Genomic DNA, 20,600 nt, shown 5'->3' with positions numbered 1-20,600 from the left:
ATCCTGGCCCCGGGTCACTGTCCGTGTGGAGTTTGCACATTCTCCCTGTGTCTGGGTGGGTCTCGCCTCCGCAACCCGAAGATGTGCAGGGTAGGTGGATTGGCCACGCTAATTTGCTCATTAATTCGGGAAAAAAAGAATTGGGCGCTTTAAATTTTTTATAAAAACGAAGTACCACCTTTCAGATGGGTCATGCTGCCTCCTCTCCTGGGTAAATGTAAAGATGCCATAGTCACCATTTCAAAAAAGGTTCAGGAATCCTTTGATCAACATCAGTTTTTAAAAAATGTTCTGTCCTGATCACTTGATTGCTTTTGGGATCTTGCTGTTGGGATCTTGCTGTGTGCAATATGGCTGCAGTTTTTCCACTGGATGTAAAGCACTTTGTGTCATAAGAGGCACGGCCAATGAAAACAGTTTCTCCTTACTCACCTTCTCTGCTGTGCGGAGAATGATCTCTGTTTCTTGTAGCTTTTTAAAAAAGTATTCTTATTCACATTTGTAGCATTTCAACATTTTGCAAAACAAGGCAAACATTACACACCCCCCGCCCCCCCCCCCCCAAATACAATCATAGAATCATCGAACTTCCAGTGCAGAAGGAGGCCTTCCGGCCCATCGAGTCTGCACCAGCCCTTGGAAAGAGCACCCTACTTAAGCCACACCTCACCGTAACCCAATAACCCCACCTAACCTTTTGGGACACTAAGGGGCAATTTATCACAGCCAATCCACCTAACCTGCACATCTTTAGACTGTGGGAGGAAACCGGAGCACCCGGAGGAAACCCACGCAGACACGTGGAGAACGTGCAGACTCCACACAGACAGTCACCCAAGGCCGGAATTGAACCCGGGACCCTGGAGCTGTGAGGCAGCAGTGCTACCCCCCCCCCCCCCCCCCCCCCCCCGCCCCAACAGTTGATGGTAACTAGCTCTCCGAAATGCAAAATAAACAAAACCCATCTCTTGTGGAGCCCCTCATTTGCCCCCTTTAGGGCAAATTTCACCTACTCCAGATGTAAGCACTTCACTAGATCTCCCAGCCAAGCTGAGGCACAGGGTGGAGAAGCTGACCTCCACCCCAACAGAAACCACCTGGCGAGCAATTAGTGAGGCAAAGGCTAAAACATCTGCCCCCGTTCTCTTCCGCAACTCCAGGTTTGATACCCCGAATATGGCCCCCAGAGGATCTGGCTCTGAATCCACATGCAGGATCGCCAACATGGGGCTGAAAAACAACCCCCAAAATTTCTCCAACCTTGGGCAGGGCCAGAACATGTGTACGTGATTATTCGGGGCCCCTCCCACACTATTCACAAGTATCCTCTACCCCCTCAAACATCTGGCCCATTCTTGACTCGGCCAACTGCGCCCTTCCAACACCTTCCAACTGTAACAACCCCAGCCTCGCGCACGCGCGTGCTTGAGTAAAGAACCTACCTCGGACATCCCTCCTATATCTCCCACCCTGAACCTTATGGTTATGCCCCCTTGTAACAGCTACATCCACCCGAGAAAATTGTCTCTGAACGTCCACTCTATCTATCCCCCTCATCATCTTATAAACTTCTATTAAGTCGCCTCTCATCGACACAGGGATCACCCCCCCGCCCCTCCCACCACTGCCGCCTTCCTTATCCTGGCCACCTTCCCTGCCCAAACAAACGACAGAAGCAACCTGCCCACCCCCCTTAAAAAACAACTTCGGCAAAAAGACCGGTAGGCACTGAAATAAGAATAAAAACTGCAGCAAAATGTTTATCGTACCTGCCTGCACCCGGCTTGGCCAGTGGCCAGTGACGGTGGGAGACTGCCCCACCTCAATAAATCCGCTTTCACCTTCCCAACCAGGCTTGTAAAGTTCAGTTTACGAAGTTGTGCCCAATCCCAGGCCACATGCACCCCCCCCCCCCCCCCCGGGGACTCCAACCCCGAACACTGGAGAAGACAGCACAAAGTACTCACTTTTCCCAAGAACTTTCTTTGAGCAGACCCATTATGTCCCCCACTGAAGAGCTTGGGTCCAAAATATATAACAGCAGATAATCTATCGGCAGCGCAAACAGAAAGGGGGACATGGGGCACCCCTGCCTCGTTCCCCGATGCAGCTGAAAGCACCCTGAATTCTTATCATTCGTTTGCGCACGCTCCCATCGGATCCTTGTACAATAATGTCACCATGCCACAAACCTGGGCCTAATCCCAAACTTTCCTAACACTGCAAACAGATGGCTCCACTTCATCCGATTTAAATGCCTTCTCCACATCCACCGCCACCTCCAACTCCCTTTCTTCTGCCAGCGAACGCACCACATTCAGCAGTCGCGGCACATTCAACAACAACTGCCTACCCTTAACAAATCCCATCTGACCCTCCCCACTCACCTTCTGCAGGGACCCCTCCAACCTGAACGGCAACGCCTTCACCTGTATCTTGGCATCGGCAACGCCTTCACCTGTATCTTGGCATCCACGTTCAACAGAGATATGGGCCGATATGACCAACACGCCACTGATATGGATGCCTGACCCATCGTTTCCAGCAAGGCCCATCTCTCCATTGCCTCCTCAAAACATTTCTACCAACAGCAGCGCCAACTTATCATAGAATCACTACAGTGCAGAAGGAGGCCATTCAGCCCATCGAGTCTGCACTGACCCTCTCAAAGAATATCCTACCTGGGCCCATGCAACTGCACCTAACCTTGGGCAATTTAGCGTGACCGATCCAACTAACCTGCACATCTTTGGGACTGCGGGAGGAAACCGGAGGAAACCCACGCAGACACGGGAAGAACGTGCAAACTCCGCGCATACACACACACACACACACACTGGGACTGAAGGCGGCAATTGAATTTAGGTCCCTGGCACTGTGAGGCAGCAGTGCTACCCACTGTGCCGTCCTGGGCCTTGAACGTTTTACTGAATTTCACGGGAAAAGCATCCGACCACGGTGTTCTGCCCGTCTGCATCTTCCCTATTGCTACCTACACTTTCTCCCCCCCCCCCCCCCCCCCCCACTGGCTCCTTCAATCCCGCCCCTCCTCTGCTCCCTCGTATCCGATGCATCTTCCGGCGGCTCTGACCTATACAGATCCCTCGAACTCTTCAAAAACCTTGTTCACTGGCTCTGGCGCCACCACCAGCTCACCTGTCCCACCTCCGACTCTAATTACGTCCCTCGCCGGTGCTTGCCTGTAAAACTCGCCCGCCAACGTGGGGCTAACCTTCTCCCCATGCTAATCAACGACCCCCATCACCCTTCTCAGCTGCTGATCCACCTTCCCCTTGACAGAAGATTGAACCTCGCCTGTATCTCCCTTTCTCCTCACTCTCCGGATCCGGGTTCTACGCATACCTCCCAGGACACGGCTAAATCGCTGGCTTTGAAAGCAGACCAAGGCAGGCCAGCAGCACGGTTCAATTCCCATACCAGCCTCCTGAACAGGTGCCGGAATGTGGCGACTAGGGGCTTTTCACAGTAACTTCATTTGAAGCCTACTTGTGACAATAAGAGGTTTTCATTTCATTTCATACTTCCAAAATCTCCTCTATCAACCACTGCAGTTTCTCCCTCGCTTCCACATCCATCTGCGCCTTAAAATAACCTCACCCCTCATTACCACCTTCAACACTTCCCATGTCACTGACTGTGAAACCTCTCCATTACAAATAAACCACAACATAATCTTGGATCACCTTCCCCATTTTAGTATAAAAATTTGGATCTGCCAACAGTCCCACACCCAACCTCTACGCCGGCCTCTGGGCTGACCCCTTCTCCAGGACCACATCAGTCCAAGAAGAGCTTCTTCCAAGATCACAATTGCCGAATGTTCTGCCTTCCTCACTCCAGCAAACAGCGCCTATCCCGTTACAAAAACGTCATTCCTCGGGTACACCTTATGCACAGGTTTAAAAATATCGAATCCCCTGTCACATGGATGCAAGAATCTCCACAGGTCCACTCCCCCCACCCCACCCGACGGGGTCAGCGAGCGCGATTGGGACCTGCCCCCCCCTCCCCCTCCACAAACCCACCATCATCCCAATTTGGGGCATATACGCTAACCAGCACCACAACCCCCCCCCCCCCCCCCCCCCCGATCCGCCATCTCCATCTGGAACCTCGCCCTCTTGCCCTCCAGAATTGCCACCCCCAGGCCCTGCTGTCAACGCCCGGCTCCACCATCCCTTCCTCAGCCACATCTGGTCCTACACCCTCGGAAGGGTCTCCTGCAGCAGCAGCACATCGACTGTCAAACGCTTCCAAGTGCGAGAGAACTCTCAGTCTCTTCACCGCCCTCCCCAGCCCTCTCGCATTCCATGTCACCACCCTGATCGGGGGTCTCGTGCCAAACCCCCCCCCTCCCACCCCCAACCTCGGCCCCTCCTATCCGCTATATTCCACTACTCCAGGCCCCATCCATTAGGCGGAACTCGGCCCTAGCCCTATTCACCATCAGCCCCCTGCCCCTCCCACCCCCTTCCCACAATCCTCCCAACCACTTCCTCTTGACTCTGTTTCTCTAGTGACCCTCCCTTTATGGAGCAGATAAATGGAAAACATTTCCCCAAGGACCTTTGAAAAACACTAAAACGGTGTCAGCTAAACACAACGGGAGGTGCCAGATTTCACCCGCACGGTAGGTAATGAGGAACGAGTCCGACATTGGTGAAGACTCTTCTGGCCATTTCAGCATAATCGTCTCGCTGGGTGGACCTTAATGTAAATCTTTAAACAAAGTCCTTGGAGCTTTTGCACAGAACAGGCTCCCTTGGCCTTCACCCCAGTTTGTTTTCTCTATTCCTGTTGCCTGCGTCACCCACAGTAGCTGCCAAGTAACTCTGCTGTCTGGAGAGATGCCCAACCCTTGACGGATTGGGTATTGAGCTAGAATTAGGGTCCGCTAATCTGTCATTCTTACCCCAGTATTTTACTTTCCCCTCACCTTCTGTTCTGAAGTTATTAGCCGGGATTTTCTGTTTAGTGTTGTGTTAATGCTGTGTCTGCAAACCGTTTACATCGAGTTACATAAAACTCTCCCTCGCCACACAAATCTCCTCCCGCCCTGCTTCACCTCAAATCGGTGCAGCTTTCAACTCCTTTCTCCCTCGAGGATGTATCCTCAGATGAATCTATATTATTCATCTCACTAGGCAGATGCCAGTGAGTTCCAGGTTTCTCCTGAATTGTTAAGGGTTTATTCGGGATCATCTTCGATTTGGGGCCCCCAGTTTGGGACTGCAGCACGAGTGGGGCAATATTTAAAATGAGCGTCAATGGGTTTGCTGCTGTCAATTCGGCAAATCCAAATGTCTTGTGGGATTTTTTTCTTATTCATTCCAGGGCATGTGGGTATCGCCGGCTGCACCGGCATTTATTGACCATCCCCAATTGCTCTTGAGTTGAGTGGTTTGCTCAGCCATTTCAGGGGTAACCATATAGCAATGGATCTGGAGTCACACGCAGGCCAGATCAGGCAAAGCGGGGGGGGGGGGGGGGGGGGGGGGGGGGGGGGAAAGAGTCCGAGTTCCCTTCCCGATAATTACATTTTTAATAATAATCCTTATTGTCAGAAGTCGGCTTACATTGCAATGAAGTTACTGTGAAATAAGCCGGGTGGGAGGGGTCTTTGATTATGCTGCCCACTTTCCCCAGGCAGCGGGAGGCGTAGATAGAGGTAATGGATGGGAGGCGGGTCTGTGTGATGGACTGGGCTGTGTTCACGACTCTCTGAAGTTTCTTGCGGTCCTGGGCCGAGCAGTTGCCATACCCAGGCTGTGATGCAGCCCGATAGGATGCTTTCTATGGTGCATCTGTAAAAGTTGGTAAGGGTTAATGTGGACATGCCGAATTTTCTTAGTTTCCTGAGGAAGTACAGGCGCTGTTGTGCTTTCTTGGTCGTAGCGTCAGCATGGGTGGACCAGGGAAGAGTTTTGGTGATGTGCCCACCAGAGGGCAGCACAGTGGTCAGCACAGCTGCAGGGTCCCAGGTCCGATTCCCGGCTTGGGTCACTGTCTGTGCGGAGCTTGCACATTCTCCCTGTGTCTGCGTGGGTTTCCTCTGGGTGCTCCGGTTTCCTCCCACAGTCCAAAGATGTACAGGTTGCTGGGTAACGAGGACAGGGGAGAGGCATCAACTTGGGTAGAATGCTCTTTCGAAGGGCCGGTGCAGACTCTATGGGCCGAACAGCCTATGATTCACACCTAGGAATTTGAAGCTGTCGACCATCTCCACCACGATACAATACCTTGCTTCATGAAATCAATGACCAGCTCTTTAGTTTTGCTGACATTGTTGTCGCTGCACCACTCCACTAGGTTCTCTATCTCCCTCCTGTATTCTGACTCGTTCAAGATCTGACCCACTACGATTGTGCCATCAGCAAGCTTGTAGAAGGAGTTGGAGCCAAATTTTGCCACGCAGTCATATGTGCACAGGGAGTATAGTAGAGGGCTAAGTACGCAGCCTTGCGAGGCCCCAGTATTGAGGACTATCGTAATAATAATCGCTTATTGTCACGAGTAGGCTTCAATGAAGTCACTGTGAAAAGCCCCTAGTCGCCACATTCCGGCGCCTGTTTGGAGAGGCTGGTACGGGAATTGAACCCACGCTGCTGGCTTGTTCTGGATTACAAGACAGCTTGTGCTGACCCCATTGTGCTAAACCAGCCCATGTAATCCTAGCCCTCGTAGAGGAGATGTTGTTGTTTATCCTTACTGATTGTGGTCTATAGGTCAGAAAGTCGAGCATCCAGTTGCAGGATGAGGAGCCCTAGGTTTTGGAGGTTTGATATGAGCTTGGCTGCGATTATAGTGTTGAAGGCGGAGGTATTGCCAATAAATAGGAGTCTGATGCTTCAGGGATGAGCGTAGGGCCAGGGAGATGGCATCGGCTGTGGGCTGGTTGTGGCGGTATGTGAATTGCAGCGGATCTAGGCATCCTGGGAGTATGGAGTTGATGTGCCTCATGACCAACCTCACAAAGCACTTCATCACTGGCACAGTGGTTAGCACTGCTGTCTCACAGCACCAGGCATGGTGGCACAGTGGTTAGCACTGTCATCTCAGTGCCTGACACAGTAGTTAGCACTGCTGTCTCACAGTGCCTGGCACAGTAGCACAGTGGTTAGCACTGCTGTCTGACTGCTTGGCACAGTGGCTAGCACTGCGGTCACAGCGCCAGGCACGGTGGCAGTGGTTAGCACTGCTGCCTCACAGCAACAGGGACCTGGATTCGTTTCCGACCTTGGGTGACTGCCTGTGTGGCACTTTCTGCCAAGCTGGCAGCATCACAGTGCCTACATGTCACCAGCAGTGCCAGGGTGCCATCCTGCCCAAAGGGCATGCACCTGGGGGGGTCTCTGATCCCCTGGGAGACCCCGATGCGTGTAGTCCTGTCTGGTCCCCATTTGTGGAGACCTGTTTTTTTGTTTTCAAAAAATATACTTTATTCATAAAATCTCTAATAAACATTACAGAACATTTTGAATTGTTGTGACTGTACATTTCCTCCAAAGTTACATATTCACTTGACTTTCTCTCATTCAATTGGAATGACATTCCACACATTTCCTTGTTTACTTTACAATTCTTTCGTAAGTATTTACATTGTCATGTTTCTTTCAATACTTTTATGCATTGGAGTGTGACCCAGACCGATGGGTTTTACACTGTTACCCACCCCTCGGTGTACATTTGCTGGGAAGACCTTACACAGTGATCTTTCCCCATTGCGCCTTGGCGTCAGCTGCCCCAAGCTTGAGTGCGTCCCTCAGCACGTAGTCCTGGACCTTGGAATGTGCCAGTCTGCAACACTCGGTCGAGGACAATACTTTGCACTGGAAGATCAGCAAGTTTCGGGCAGACCAAAGAGCATCTTTCACCGAGTTGATGACCTTCCAGCAGCAGTTGATGTTTGTCTCGGTGTGTGTCCCTGGAAACAGTCCGTATAGCACAGGGTCCTGTGTCACAGAGCCGCTCGGGATGAACCTTGACAGATACCACTGCATCTCTCTCCAAACCTTCTTTGCAAAGGCACATTCCACAAGGAGGTGGGTGACCGTCTCATCTCCCCCACAGCCACTCTGAGGGCAGAGCGCAATGGCGCTGAGCCCTTGGGTGTACATGAAGAATCTGACGGGAAGGGCCCTTCTCACCACCAGCCAAGCTCGGTCTTGGTGCTTGTTTGTAAGTTATGATGATGAGGCATTCTGCCAGATGGCTCTGACAGTCGGCTCAGGGAACCATCCAACGTCCTCCACAGTCTCCTTTTCCCCCGAGGGCCTCGAGGACATTACATGCTAATCATAGAATTTACAATGCAGAAGGAGGCCACTCGGCCCATCGAGTCTGCACCGGCTCTTGGAAAGAGCATCCTACCCAAGGTTACCACCTCCACCCTATCCCCATAACCCAGTAACCCCACCCAACACTAAGGGAAATTTTGGACACTAAGGGCAATTTATCATGGCCAATCCACCTAACCTGCACATCTTTGGACTGTGGGAGGAAACCGGAGCACCCGGAGGAAACCCACGCACACACTGGGAGGATGTGCAGACTCCACACAGACAGTGACCCAAGCCGGAATCGAACCTGGGACCCTGGAGCTGTGAAGCGATTGTGCTATCCACAATGCTACCGTGCTGCCCCTACGGGCTGACCACTGCTTCATTGCCTTGTTTTTCTGAAAACATTTTCCACGAGGGACAGGTGGTACAGCACGGTCCAACTACTTGGAGCGTTCCGCGGCAATGAGGCCAGGCCCATCCTTCGTAACACTGGGGACAGGTAGAACCTCGGTATGTAGTGACACTTGGTGTTTGCATACTGGGGGTCCACGCACAGCCTGATGCAGCTGCACACAAAGGTGGCCATCAGGATGAGGGAGACGTTGGGTACGTTCCTCCCTCATTTATCCAGAGGTTTGTACATGGTGTCCCTTCGGACACGGTCCATCTTGGATCTCCAGATGAATTTGAAGATGGCCCGGGTGACTACTGCAGCGTAGGGTCGGGTAATGGGCCAGACCTGCGCCACGTACAGTAACACCGAGAGTACCTCACACCTGATGACCAGGGTTTTGCCCGCAATGGAGGGGGAGCGTTGCTCCCAGCAGCCCAGTTTCTGTCTTACCGTGGCAATGCGCTCCTCCCAGTTTTTGGTGCACGCCCCAGTCACTCCGAACCATATCCCCAGCACCTTCAGGTAATCTGACCTTACGGGAGACTAGTTTTTTTTTTCAAAAAATATACTTTATTCATAAAATCTATAATAAACATTACACAACATTTCAAATTGTGACTGTACATTTCCATGAAAGTTACACATTCCCTTGACATTATTCCATTCAATTGGGATGACATTACACACACATCCCTCTTTATGTTACAATTCTTTCTTAAATATTTACATTGTCATGTTTCTTTTATACATTGGAGTGTTAATGACCCAGACCGAGGGGTTTTACACAGTTACCAGCCCCTCGGTGTACGTTTGCTGGTGAGACCTTACACAGTGGCCTTTCCCCATTGCGCCTTGGCGGCAGCTGCCCCAAGCTTGAGTGCGTCCCTCAGCACGTAGTCCTGGACCTTGGAATGTGCCAGTCTGCAACACTCGGTCGAGGACAATTCTTTGCACTGGAAGATCAGCAAGTTTCGGGCAGACCAAAGAGCGTCTTTCACCGAGTTGATGACCTTCCAGCAGCAGTTGATGTTTGTCTCGGTGTGTGTCCCTGGAAACAGTCCGTATAGCACAGGGTCCTGTGTCACAGAGCCGCTCGGGATGAACCTTGACAGATACCACTGCATCTCTCTCCAGACCTTCTTTGCAAAGGCACATTCCACAAGGAGGTGGGTGACCATCTTATTTCCCCCACAGCCACTCCGACGGCAACGTGCAACGGTGCTGAGCCTTCGACTGTACATGAAGAATCTGACGGGGAGGGCCCTTCTCACCACCAGCCAAGCTAGGTCTTGGTTCTTGTTTGAAAGTTCTGGTGATGAGGAGTTCTGCCAGATGACTCTGACAGTCGGCTCAGGGAACCATCCAACATCCTCCACAGTCTCCTTTTCCCTGAGGGCCTCGAGGACATTACGTGCTGACCACTGCTTCATTGCCATGTGGTCAAAGGTGTTTCTCTGAAAACATTTTTTCATGAGGGACAGGTGGTACGGCACGGTCCAACTACTTGGAGCGTTCTACGACAATGAGGCCAGGCCCATCCTTCGTAACACTGGGGACAGGTAGAACCTCAGTATGTAGTGACACTTGGTGTTTGCATACCCGGGGTCTACGCACAGCTTGATGCAACTACACACAAAGGTGGCCATCAGGATGAGGGAGGCATTGGGTATGTTCCTCCCTCATTTATCCAGAGGTTTGTACATGGTGTCCCTTCGGACACGGTCCATCTTCGATCTCCAGATGAATTTGAAGATGGCCCGGGTGACTGCTGCAGCGTAGGGTTGGGTAATGGGCCAGACCTGCGCCACGCACAGCAACACCGAGAGTACCTCGCACCTGATGAGGACTACCGATTCTGGCCCCCTTGGAGCGGTTCACGGTGCTCCAGTCTCCCTTTCCGGCGTCAAATGGGCACCACGCCAACCCGCGTATGCACAGTTGGGCCACTCCAACCCGCGCATGCGCGGGGAACTTCTTCAGCGCACCGGCCCCGACGCAACATGGTGTAGGGGTTCACAAAGTGGGCCCGGGAGGGGGGAGAGGCTGGGTCGCTCGACCCATCCGGGCCGGAGAATCGGTGGCCCAGCCACGGGCAGTACCCTCTGACCGGCGCGACGCCAAACACGCCGGTGCAAATGGCGCTGATTCTCCGCACCTCGGAGAATCGCACGCCGGCACTGGGGCGGTGTGGCGTGGTTGCGCCGATTCTCCAGCCCGGTGCCGGGCTGGGAGAAACGTGTCCATTAGCTCCCTTGCCCCTTGAAAGAGCAATCCATTAGTAATACTAATCTTTATTATTGTCACAAGTAGGCTTACATTAACACTGCAATAACGTTACTGTGAAAAGCCCCTAGTCACCACATTCCGGCGCCTGTTCGGGTACACCAAGGGAAAATTCAGAATGTTCAATTCACCCAACAGCACGTCTTTCAGGACTTGTGGGAGGAAACCGGAGCACCCGGAGGAAACCCACGCAGACACGGGGAGAACGTGCAGACTCCGCACAGACGGTGATCCAAGCCGGGAATCGAACCTGGGACCATGGCGCTGTGAAGCAACAGTGCTAACCACTGTGCAATCATGCTGCATATGTACCGCACCCCCCCCCTCTTTCCCCATCAAGTATTTAGCCAATTCCCTTTTGAAAATTACTATTGAATTGCCTTCCACTGCCCTTTCAGATAGTGTGCACCAGATCACAACAACTCACGAGTTAAACATCAAAATTCTCCCCTATCATTCTTTTGCTGGTCTTACATCCAAGTCCTCTGGTGACTGAACCTCCAGACAATGGATACAATTCCCCCCCCCCCCCCCCCCATTTTTTGTATCAAAGCCCGTCATGATTTTGAACGCCTCTATTTAATCTTCCCTTAACCTTCTCCACATTCATGGAAATCCCTCCTCCGCTGGAGAGAATAAATTCATTGTTTATTGTGAATTGAATAGCTACGGGAAAGAGCTGAGGTTGTTGAGGTGCAAAGGTTTGTCTCCCGTGCTGTGGTCAGTCCTGGGGAGTGGGGGCACCTGCAGCTGCAGGCGAGCGTTTCAATGACCCACGGAATAATGCAATCAGGACGGAGCAAGGTGAAATATACACCGACGTCACAGTCACGTGGTGTGTAGGACGGAATAACCTAGTCAACTATTGGATGATTTATTTCCTTGTAATGTTAGAAATGCTGACTTCGGGGTAATCGTTCGCCACAGTGGAAGGACAAAAGAACATTAACATAATCTTTCTTGCGTTGACGGAGACAGGAGAGCTGTGCACCAAGTCTGGGGTGAAATGTCTGCCAAGCCGAGCACCGTGACGCCAAGCTTGGCGTTGAGGGCAGCCGGTTATGCTCTTTGACTTCCACAGCTGTGATGCTTTGAAGGTTGTGGTTTCAAATCCAGCCCCAGGAGAGAGATTTGAATGCAAAAGTCAAACCTCCAGCACGGGGCCGTGGGTGCGTTGCACTGCTGGAGGTGCTATTTTTCAGCTGAGATGCGAAATAAATCCAGGCTCCTCTTGCCCCCTCAGTTGGAAGTTAAAGATCTCAAGATAGAAATGGGGGAAATCCCCCTGAGATTTAACCTGCAGCCTGGCACCATAACAAGCATTTTTGCCCATTCTCTCATTGCTTTTAGCGGGATCTTGCTGTGCGTAAATTGGCCACTGCATTTCCTGCAGAAAAATAGTGGTTCGAAAGTACTTCAGTGGCTGTGAGGCACGTTGGGAATGTCCTAAGCTTGTTAAACGCACCATTTCAAGTTTAAAAAAAAAATGTTATGAATGGCTAGTTTTTAGTCAAGCCTCTCCGTGTCTGTTCTTCCTAACATCTGGAGACAGCTTGTCCGCAAATCACAGCCTCCTTGCCTCACGTAGAATTCTGTACCACCACCTGGAGGCTCCCCTCCAAATCACTCACCACCCTGACTTGGAAATATATCGGCCGTTCCTTCACTGTCGCTGGGGGTAACATCCTGGAACTCCCTCCCTAACAGCACTGTGGGTGTACCTACACCACCTGGGCTGCAGCGCATCAAGAAAGTGGCTCACCATCACCTTCTCGAGGATGGTCTAGCCATCAGCAGCTGATGTGTTGTGTGCTCTGGATCCGTGAAACACATACAGGCCACCAACACTATTTTATTAAACTATAAACTGTTGAACATACTCTTACTGTGGGTTAACACGATGTTAGATTAAACTAAAGACCTGTGCCTGTCCTAACCAGTCTAATCACTCAGCACATGGTGAGGATCTGTACTGTAAGCTCTGTACTTCTGAGAGGCTGCATCCCGAATGAGTGTGAAAACTGATGCCCTCTGTCTTTATAGTGAGTGTGTTCTAACTGGTGATTGGCTGCGGTGTTATGCATGTTGATTGGTCCTACTGTATGTCCATCAGTGTGTGTGTCTGCACCATTATATACTGGTGTATATTATGACAGCAGCCACCCCTCATTAAAAAAAATCCATGCACACGCACCTTCCATCACTAGACCATGAATTTTCCAACCCGGAACAACAGGACTCTCGTGGACCTTATCAGCAACAGACCAGAATGTCACATCACTAAGGAGCACACCAAACTGCGAAAATCCCCCCCCCCCCCCACTTTATCAAACACCACCTGTGGCAGGTTGTGTGGATCTATCATTGGACCATTTAGTCACCTCAAAACCCACAACTCAGGAATGGAATAAAGTCATCCTCAGTTGCCAGGGACTGCCAAGGAAAGGGATGGGTGGGGTAGATGGACAAGATTTGTTTCCAATCCAAGGGAAACTCTTAACAAGCTCACAGGCACCTGCCGAGACTTCTATCCCTGGGGAAAGGAGCTGGAAGATTACAGAGCTGGGCCTCTCGCTCAAATGTAACTGCGCAGCCTCTTGAGTTGGTCAGGTGAGCAGGAGGCTGCCCTATAATCCCTGGTGATCCTTGTCATTTTTCACACTCTCACTGAGATAAAATCTACCAGACCGAATAAGAGGAAGTCGATCTGATCTGATCTCTGCAGTAATCCACGGCCTCAGTATCACTCTTGTTCTGTCTGTCGATTCCTCTGTCCTGTTTGTCCTGCCTGTCTATTAATCTTCCTCCCTCTTTGTCTCTCTTGCAAGCTCTGTTTCCCGCCTGCACTTTTGTTTATTCGCCCTCTCCCTCATGCTCATTATCTCACTGATTCTTGCTTCATTCTCTCAACTCATCCGTCTCTTTCCCTCGCTCTCATTTGTGTCATCTCTCGCTTCCCTATATCGCGCTCTCCTTCTCCTGCGTCCTCATTAATTTCCAAATTTCAAGTCAGCTTAATTGTAACGCACAGCGTCGTCCAAAAAAAGCTGCTGTGTCTTTGAGATCCAAATAGGCAATATTTTAATCTTTCCACCAAAGGTAAATTTTTAAAAGAAAAAAGAGGTATTTAAAAAAAAAAGTAATAAACCTCTCAGGAAATAATGTTGTACTTAATTAAATCATTCATTACACTCTAATTATTCATTTCACGAATTAATTTGAATTAATTACAATTATTTAAATGCATTAAAGAATATATCAATTTATTCAATCCTTTCAATGTGTTAATCTCAACTTTTAATATCAATTTGTTCTTTTTTTTAAATAAAAAAATTTATGATTAAGAATGGGGAAGAGGCCTTATAGCCCCTTGAGCCTGCTCCATTATTCAATTAGATCACGGTTAATCTGTATCTTAACTCTAAGTATGTTGTAAAGAGGCTGGTTTAGGACAGTAAAGCAGAACAAGGCCAGCAGCGCGGGTTCAATTCCCGTACTGGCCTCCCCGAACAGGCGCCGGAATGTGGTGACTAGGGGTTTTTCACAGTAACTTCATTGAAGCCTACTTGTGACAATAAGCGATTATTATTAAGAGGACTGGGGGGGGGGGGGGGGGGTAGTTGCAGGAGGATATCGATGGCAAGTGGGCAAAGATTTGGCAGCTGGGCAATTAGTGTGGGAAAATGTGAAGTTGTTCCCTTTGGCAGGAAGAATAAAAAGGCAGAGTATTCCTTAGATGGGGAACACCTGCAGAATTGGGAGGTGCAGAGGGATCTAGGTATTCTGCTGCATGAGTCACAAAAGGTTAGTATGCGGGCACAGCAAGTAATGAAGAAGACTAATGGAATGGTATTCTTTATTACGGGAGGAATTGAATATAAAAGTCAGGATGTTATTCTTCAGTTATACAGGGCATTGGAGAGAAGACATCTTAAACATTGTGTGCAGTTCGGTGTCCTTATTTAGGAAGGATGTAAATGTGTTGGAGGCGGTTTTGAAGTGTTTGACTAGATTGATACCTGGAATGGGCGGGTTGTCTTCTGAAGATGGGTTGGACAAACTGGGCTGCTTTCCACCGGAGTTTCGAAGAGTGAGGGGTGACTTGATTGCAGTGTGTAAGATCCTGAATGGTATTTGTGTGTGAGTTTGAAGCTAGAGGGCATCATTGAGTTCCCTTTTATGACGGAGATAAGGAGGAATTATATCTCTGCGGTTATACAGCTTTGAAACTTCAGAATAATTAATTTATGGGATGTGGGTGTCGCTGACTAGACCAGTATTTATTGCCCATCCCTAGTTGACCATGAGACGGAGGTGGTGAGTTGTCTTCTTGAACCGCTGCGGTCCATATGGTGTAGGTGCACCCGCAGTGCTGTTAGGGAGGGGGTTCCAGGACGTTGCTCCAGTGACAGTGAAGGAACGGCCGATACATTTCCAAGTCAGTGTGGTGAGTGACTTGGAGGGGAACCTCCAGCTGATGGGGTTCTCGGGTAGCTGTGAAACAACAGTGCTAACCACTGTGCTACCGTGTCGCCATGATTGGTGGGGGGGGGTGGTCTCTCTTATGGGTGTCAGTGGTGGTGGGCCTGTACAGGGGACTGGTCACCCTCGTGCTTTCCGGGGATTGACCCGGGGGGTGGGGGCTCCAGCGCCGTGCTGGCCCCCTATGGGGGACAGAATCGGGTGCCCCCATGCCCGTTTCGCGCCGTCGTGAAACGCGACGTCATTCACGATGGCGCGAGCACTTTGACTCCATTTTGGAGAATCGTCCCCAAAATGTCAGCATGGCGTCTATGGTGCCATCCTGCTCACTGGTGAGTGGCTCTGTTGGGCTGGGGCAAGTTAGAGTGATAGGGAGGGGGTGAGTCTACGGCGGGGAGCGAGTTGATAGAACATTGAACATGAGGACACTCGTGCTGACCAGGGAGGGTCTGGGAAAAAAGAACTCTCATTTTTCATGATCTCAGGATTTCCTACAAGTCAATTAAATATTTCAAGTGTACTCTCTGCTGTCATGTAGGAAAGGAGGCAGCCAATTTATGCACAGTGAGATCCCAGAAACAGCGCTGATGTGATGAGTGGATGGTTTGTTTTACCGATTTTGATTGAGCGATTAAATACTAATGCCAGCACAGCAGGGAGACCTCCCAAGCTCCTCTTCAAATTAATTAGTGGCTGAGGAATCCTTTATTTCCACCTGTAAGAGGAGACCAGGCCTGGGTTTGATAATATCCCTGATAATTCAGCACTGGGCGTCGTCCTGCATTTTATACTTTTAAGTCTGCGGAATGGGGACTTGAACCCACAATCTTCAGACTCAAAAGACTGTAAGCAAAAGTCACACCTTCTTAGAAACTAGCCAGGTGCAGAAAGGCTATGTGGGTATTATAGGGTGGCACAATAGCACAGTGGTTAGCACTGTTGCTTCACAGCGTCAGGGTCCCAGGTTCGATTCCCGGCTTGGGTCACTGTCTGTGCGGAGTCTGCGTGTTCTCCCCGTGTCTGCGTGGGTCTCCTCCGGGTGCTCCGGTTTCCCCCCCACTGGTCCCGAAAGACGTGCTGTTAGGTGAATTGGACATTCTGAATTCTCCCTCCGTGTACCCGAACAGGCGCCGGAGTGTGGCGACTAGGGGCTTTTCACAGTAACTACATTGCAGTATTAATGTAAGCCTACTTGTGACAATAATAAGGATTCTTATTAGATTCTTAATGGGAGGACTAGACTGAGTCACTGACTTAATCTTTATTAACCCAACAGTATCAATGTGCATTTGCATAGCACCTTGAACATTGTAAACCCATAGCGTCGCGTAGGAACATTATCAAACAAAATCTGCCACCAAGCCTCACAAGGAGATATTAGATCAGGTGAAAGGGAGCGGTTTTAAACAGGCGATGAGGTTTCGGGAGGGAGTTCCCGAGCTGACGGTCAAGGTAGATGAAGGCATGGTTGCCAATGATGAAACAGTCAAAATCAGGAATGTCCCAAGATGCCATAATTGGAGGAGTGGGGGGGGGGGGGGGGGGGGGAGCGGAGCGGAGAGCAGAGCGTGTAGAGGGGAGTGTGGAAGGAGAGTGTAGAGATTTTGAAGGGTTCTGGGCATTAAATGTTGCTGAGAGTCGGGGAGTTCAACATCGCCGCGAATTTCATCTCTGCTGAATGATTATCAAGCCAGAAGGATCGCGGGAACTGGGTTCAGAATAAATAATTTGCCTGGTTTACTCTTCCAAGCTGTCCTTGCGTCTTGTGTACATACTTATTTTGTTTTGTTTTGTTTTGACCAGGCATGGTGCAGAAGTTGGACCAGAAGCTTCCTGTAGCCAACGAGTACCTCCTGCTGTCCGGAGGGGTCCGGGAAGGTGTGGTGGATATGGACCTCGAGGAACTTAGCATCTACATTCGGGGAACGGACTACGACATGGACTTCACTCTCCTGGTCCCAGCCCTCAAACTCCACGACCGAAACCAGCCGGTCACTCTGGACATGCGCCACTCTGCACTCTGTCACTCTTGGCTAAGTCTCAGGCTCTTTGACGAAGGGACCATCAACAAGTGGAAAGACTGCTGCACCATCGTGGACCACATCAACGGGGGCACCAACTACTTTTTCTCCCCGACCCGGGTGGCGGACTGGTTTTACGAGGCCATCACCATCGTGCTCGCCGAGATCCAGAAGAAGCCCCAACGCGGGATGCCGAAGGTTGAGAAGGTGGAGAGAAACGGCACGGTGATCTCAGTCATCCTGGCTGTGGGCTCCAGCCGCATGCTGTACGACATCATCCCGGTCGTCTCCTTCAAGGGCTGGCCTGCGGTGGCACAGAGCTGGCTGATGGAGAACCACTTCTGGGATGGCAAGATCACCGAGGAGGAGGTCATCAGCGGCTTCTACCTGGTGCCTGCCGCCTCTCTTAATGGGAAAAGAGAGAACGAATGGCGCTTGTCCTTTGCGCGTAGTGAGGTGCAGCTGAAGAAATGCATCTCCAGCAGCCTCATGCAAGCCTATCAAGCCTGCAAGGCTATTATTATGAAACTCTTGTCCAGACCCAAAGCCATCAGTCCATATCACCTGAGGAGTATGATGCTGTGGGCGTGTGATAGACTCCCCACCACCTTTCTGGCCCAGGAGGAATATGCTGCGGACTTCCTGCTCGGTTTGATCGATGATCTCCAGCACTGCCTGGTCAACAGGTCCTGCCCCAACTACTTCATCCCACAGTGCAACATGTTTGAGCACCTCTCTGATGAGACGGCGGTGCTCCACGCCCGTAAGCTCTCGTCGGTGCGTTCTGACCCCGCTGAGCACCTGCGGACTGCCATCGAGCAGGCCAAGGCCGCCAACCGGCTGACCCAGGACATCCACCGGAGGGGCAGCAGCTCCGGCACGCCTTCCCCATCCTCGGACAATGGCTCCGGTGACGGCCGGCAGCCGGACGACCGGCTGGCCAAGAAGCTGCAGCAGCTGGTGACCGAGAACCCAGGAAAATCCATCTCCGTCTTCATCAACCCCGACGATGTCACCAGGCCCCACTTTAGAATAGATGACAAATTCTTTTGAGGCAAGAATTGGGGGTAGCGGGGACACAAAGTGGGTCTGACCCCAATACCCCTGAGGCCCTCTGAAAGGACCAAAACACTTAAATAGCACTATTCCAGGCAGAATGTCTAATGCGACACAAACTGAATCTGGTACGGTGAGCATGTTGAAGACTGAATCGAAGAAGAAGATTAGATGGGTTTCGAAAGCCACTTTCAAACAATAATGCTTTTAGATTTGCTCAGACAACTGGGTCGGAGGCGTTGAAAGTTCCTTTGTTTTAAAAAGAAAAATTGCATATTACATTCCCCAAGCCCCCCCCCCCCCCCCCCCCCCCCCCCCCCCGAATGGTCATTTCATAGCAAACTCTGGGCCAACTAGCGAGGGCAGCTCCTCTACCCCTCCCTCGGTAAGGACCAAATGCTGCAGCACTGTAGAGGGAGCGGAAAGCCTGGTGAGGAACGGGAATGTGGAAGGGCTTGGGAAGACCGGGTCACTCCTACAATCGGAACGTCATGGACAGAGTGTTTTAAGGTCTTTTTCCATTTCCCCGTTGAAGTTCCGTGGGGCTCCCAAATGGGCCTCAACAAGTGAATTAGGGTGGGGCATTATTTCACTGGGTGCCTCCACAAATCTGGGTTTTTGAAAACCAACTCACACTAATTTCCTGCAGCAACATCTTCCTGCCAAAGCGAGTGGACTTTGGGATGGGAATGGGTCCTGTGCTGCTCGAGTCACGATCTTGGAGCCGTTTGTTAACCTGGGCAATCAGGGAGCCGCTCTGAAAGCTCCTCCTGTTCAATTGCTGGTCAGGTACCCTGTCCTCTCTGTTTGGCTGGAGTGGCTAAACTTGACCTCAGTGCCAACAGGGAGGAGGGGAGAGGGAATCGAACAGCTCGCTGTCCAATGACCCCCCCCCCTTCCTAATGTCCATGGGAGTGTATATATATTTGTGCCGTGGTTGGACAGAAGAAACAGGACTGGATTTGGCTGTGATGCCTTGCAAGGTCGAGCAGCCTTATTTGCCCCCTCGGCTCCTGTGGGAATGAGTCAGTGAAATTGGGAGAGGGTGAAGGGTGCAGAGAAAGGAGTTTGACGGGGTTGGAGGTTGGAAGTGAGGCTCCTGTAAACGCCCATTTTCTGCAAAATCCCCTGGCTGGGCAGGGGTCATATTGCTGCTTTCGGGGTCATTATTCTGTCTCTCTGTCTGCCCTTGTCTCTCTGTGTCTGCCCCCGTCTCTCTGTGTCTGCCCCCGTCTCTCTGTGTCTGCCCCCGTCTCTCTGTGTCTGCCCCCGTCTCTCTGTCTCTCTCTGCCCCCGTCTCTCTGTGTCTGCCCCCGTCTCTCTGTGTCTGCCCCCGTCTCTCTGTGTCCGCCCCCGACTCTCTGTGTCCGCCCCCGTCTCTCTGTGTCCGCCCCCGTCTCTCTGTGTCCGCCCCCGTCTTTCTGTGTCTGCCCCCGTCTTTCTGTGTCTGCCCCCGTCTCTCTGTGTCCGCCCCCGTCTCTCTGTGTCCGCCCCCGTCTCTCTGTGTCCGCCCCCGTCTCTCTGTGTCCGCCCCCGACTCTCTGTGTCCGCCCCCGTCTCTCTGTGTCCGCCCCCGTCTCTCTGTGTCCGCCCCCGTCTCTCTGTGTCCGCCCCCGTCTTTCTGTGTCTGCCCCCGTCTTTCTGTGTCTGCCCCCGTCTCTCTGTGTCCGCCCCCGTCTCTCTGTCTCTCTCTGCCCCCGTCTCTCTGTGTCCGCCCCCGTCTCTCTGTGTCTGCCCCCGTCTTTCTGTGTCTGCCCCCGTCTTTCTGTGTCTGCCCCCGTCTTTCTGTGTCTGCCCCCGTCTTTCTGTGTCTGCCCCCGTCTCTCTGTGTCTGCCCCCGTCTCTCTGTGTCCGCCCCCGTCTCTCTGTGTCCGCCCCCGTCTCTCTGTGTCCGCCCCCGTCTCTCTGTGTCCGCCCCCGTCTCTCTGTGTCCGCCCCCGTCTCTCTGTGTCCGCCCCCGTCTCTCTGTGTCCGCCCCCGTCTCTCTGTGTCCGCCCCCGACTCTCTGTGTCCGCCCCCGTCTCTCTGTGTCCGCCCCCGTCTCTCTGTGTCCGCCCCCGT

General features: G+C 51.6%; 1 protein-coding gene across 1 annotated transcript in view; it reads left to right on the top strand.

Annotated features, from left to right (window-relative positions):
• The window catches only part of LOC119976556 (protein MB21D2), a 50,740-nt gene extending 31,912 nt beyond the window's left edge, over window positions 1–18,828 (top strand). The window contains exon 3 of the mRNA XM_038817135.1: window positions 17,266–18,828. Coding sequence (XP_038673063.1) covers window positions 17,266–18,536 — 1,271 coding nt within the window. The 3' untranslated portion in view covers window positions 18,537–18,828. The remainder of the gene's footprint in view (window positions 1–17,265) is intronic.
• Window positions 18,829–20,600: the final 1,772 nt, after the last annotated feature.

The sequence above is a fragment of the Scyliorhinus canicula genome, chromosome 13 (assembly GCF_902713615.1).
Source record: "Scyliorhinus canicula chromosome 13, sScyCan1.1, whole genome shotgun sequence".
Lineage (NCBI taxonomy): Eukaryota > Metazoa > Chordata > Chondrichthyes > Carcharhiniformes > Scyliorhinidae > Scyliorhinus > Scyliorhinus canicula.
Note: the sequence above shows the minus strand (reverse complement) of the source record. Positions and strands in the feature narration are given on the sequence as shown.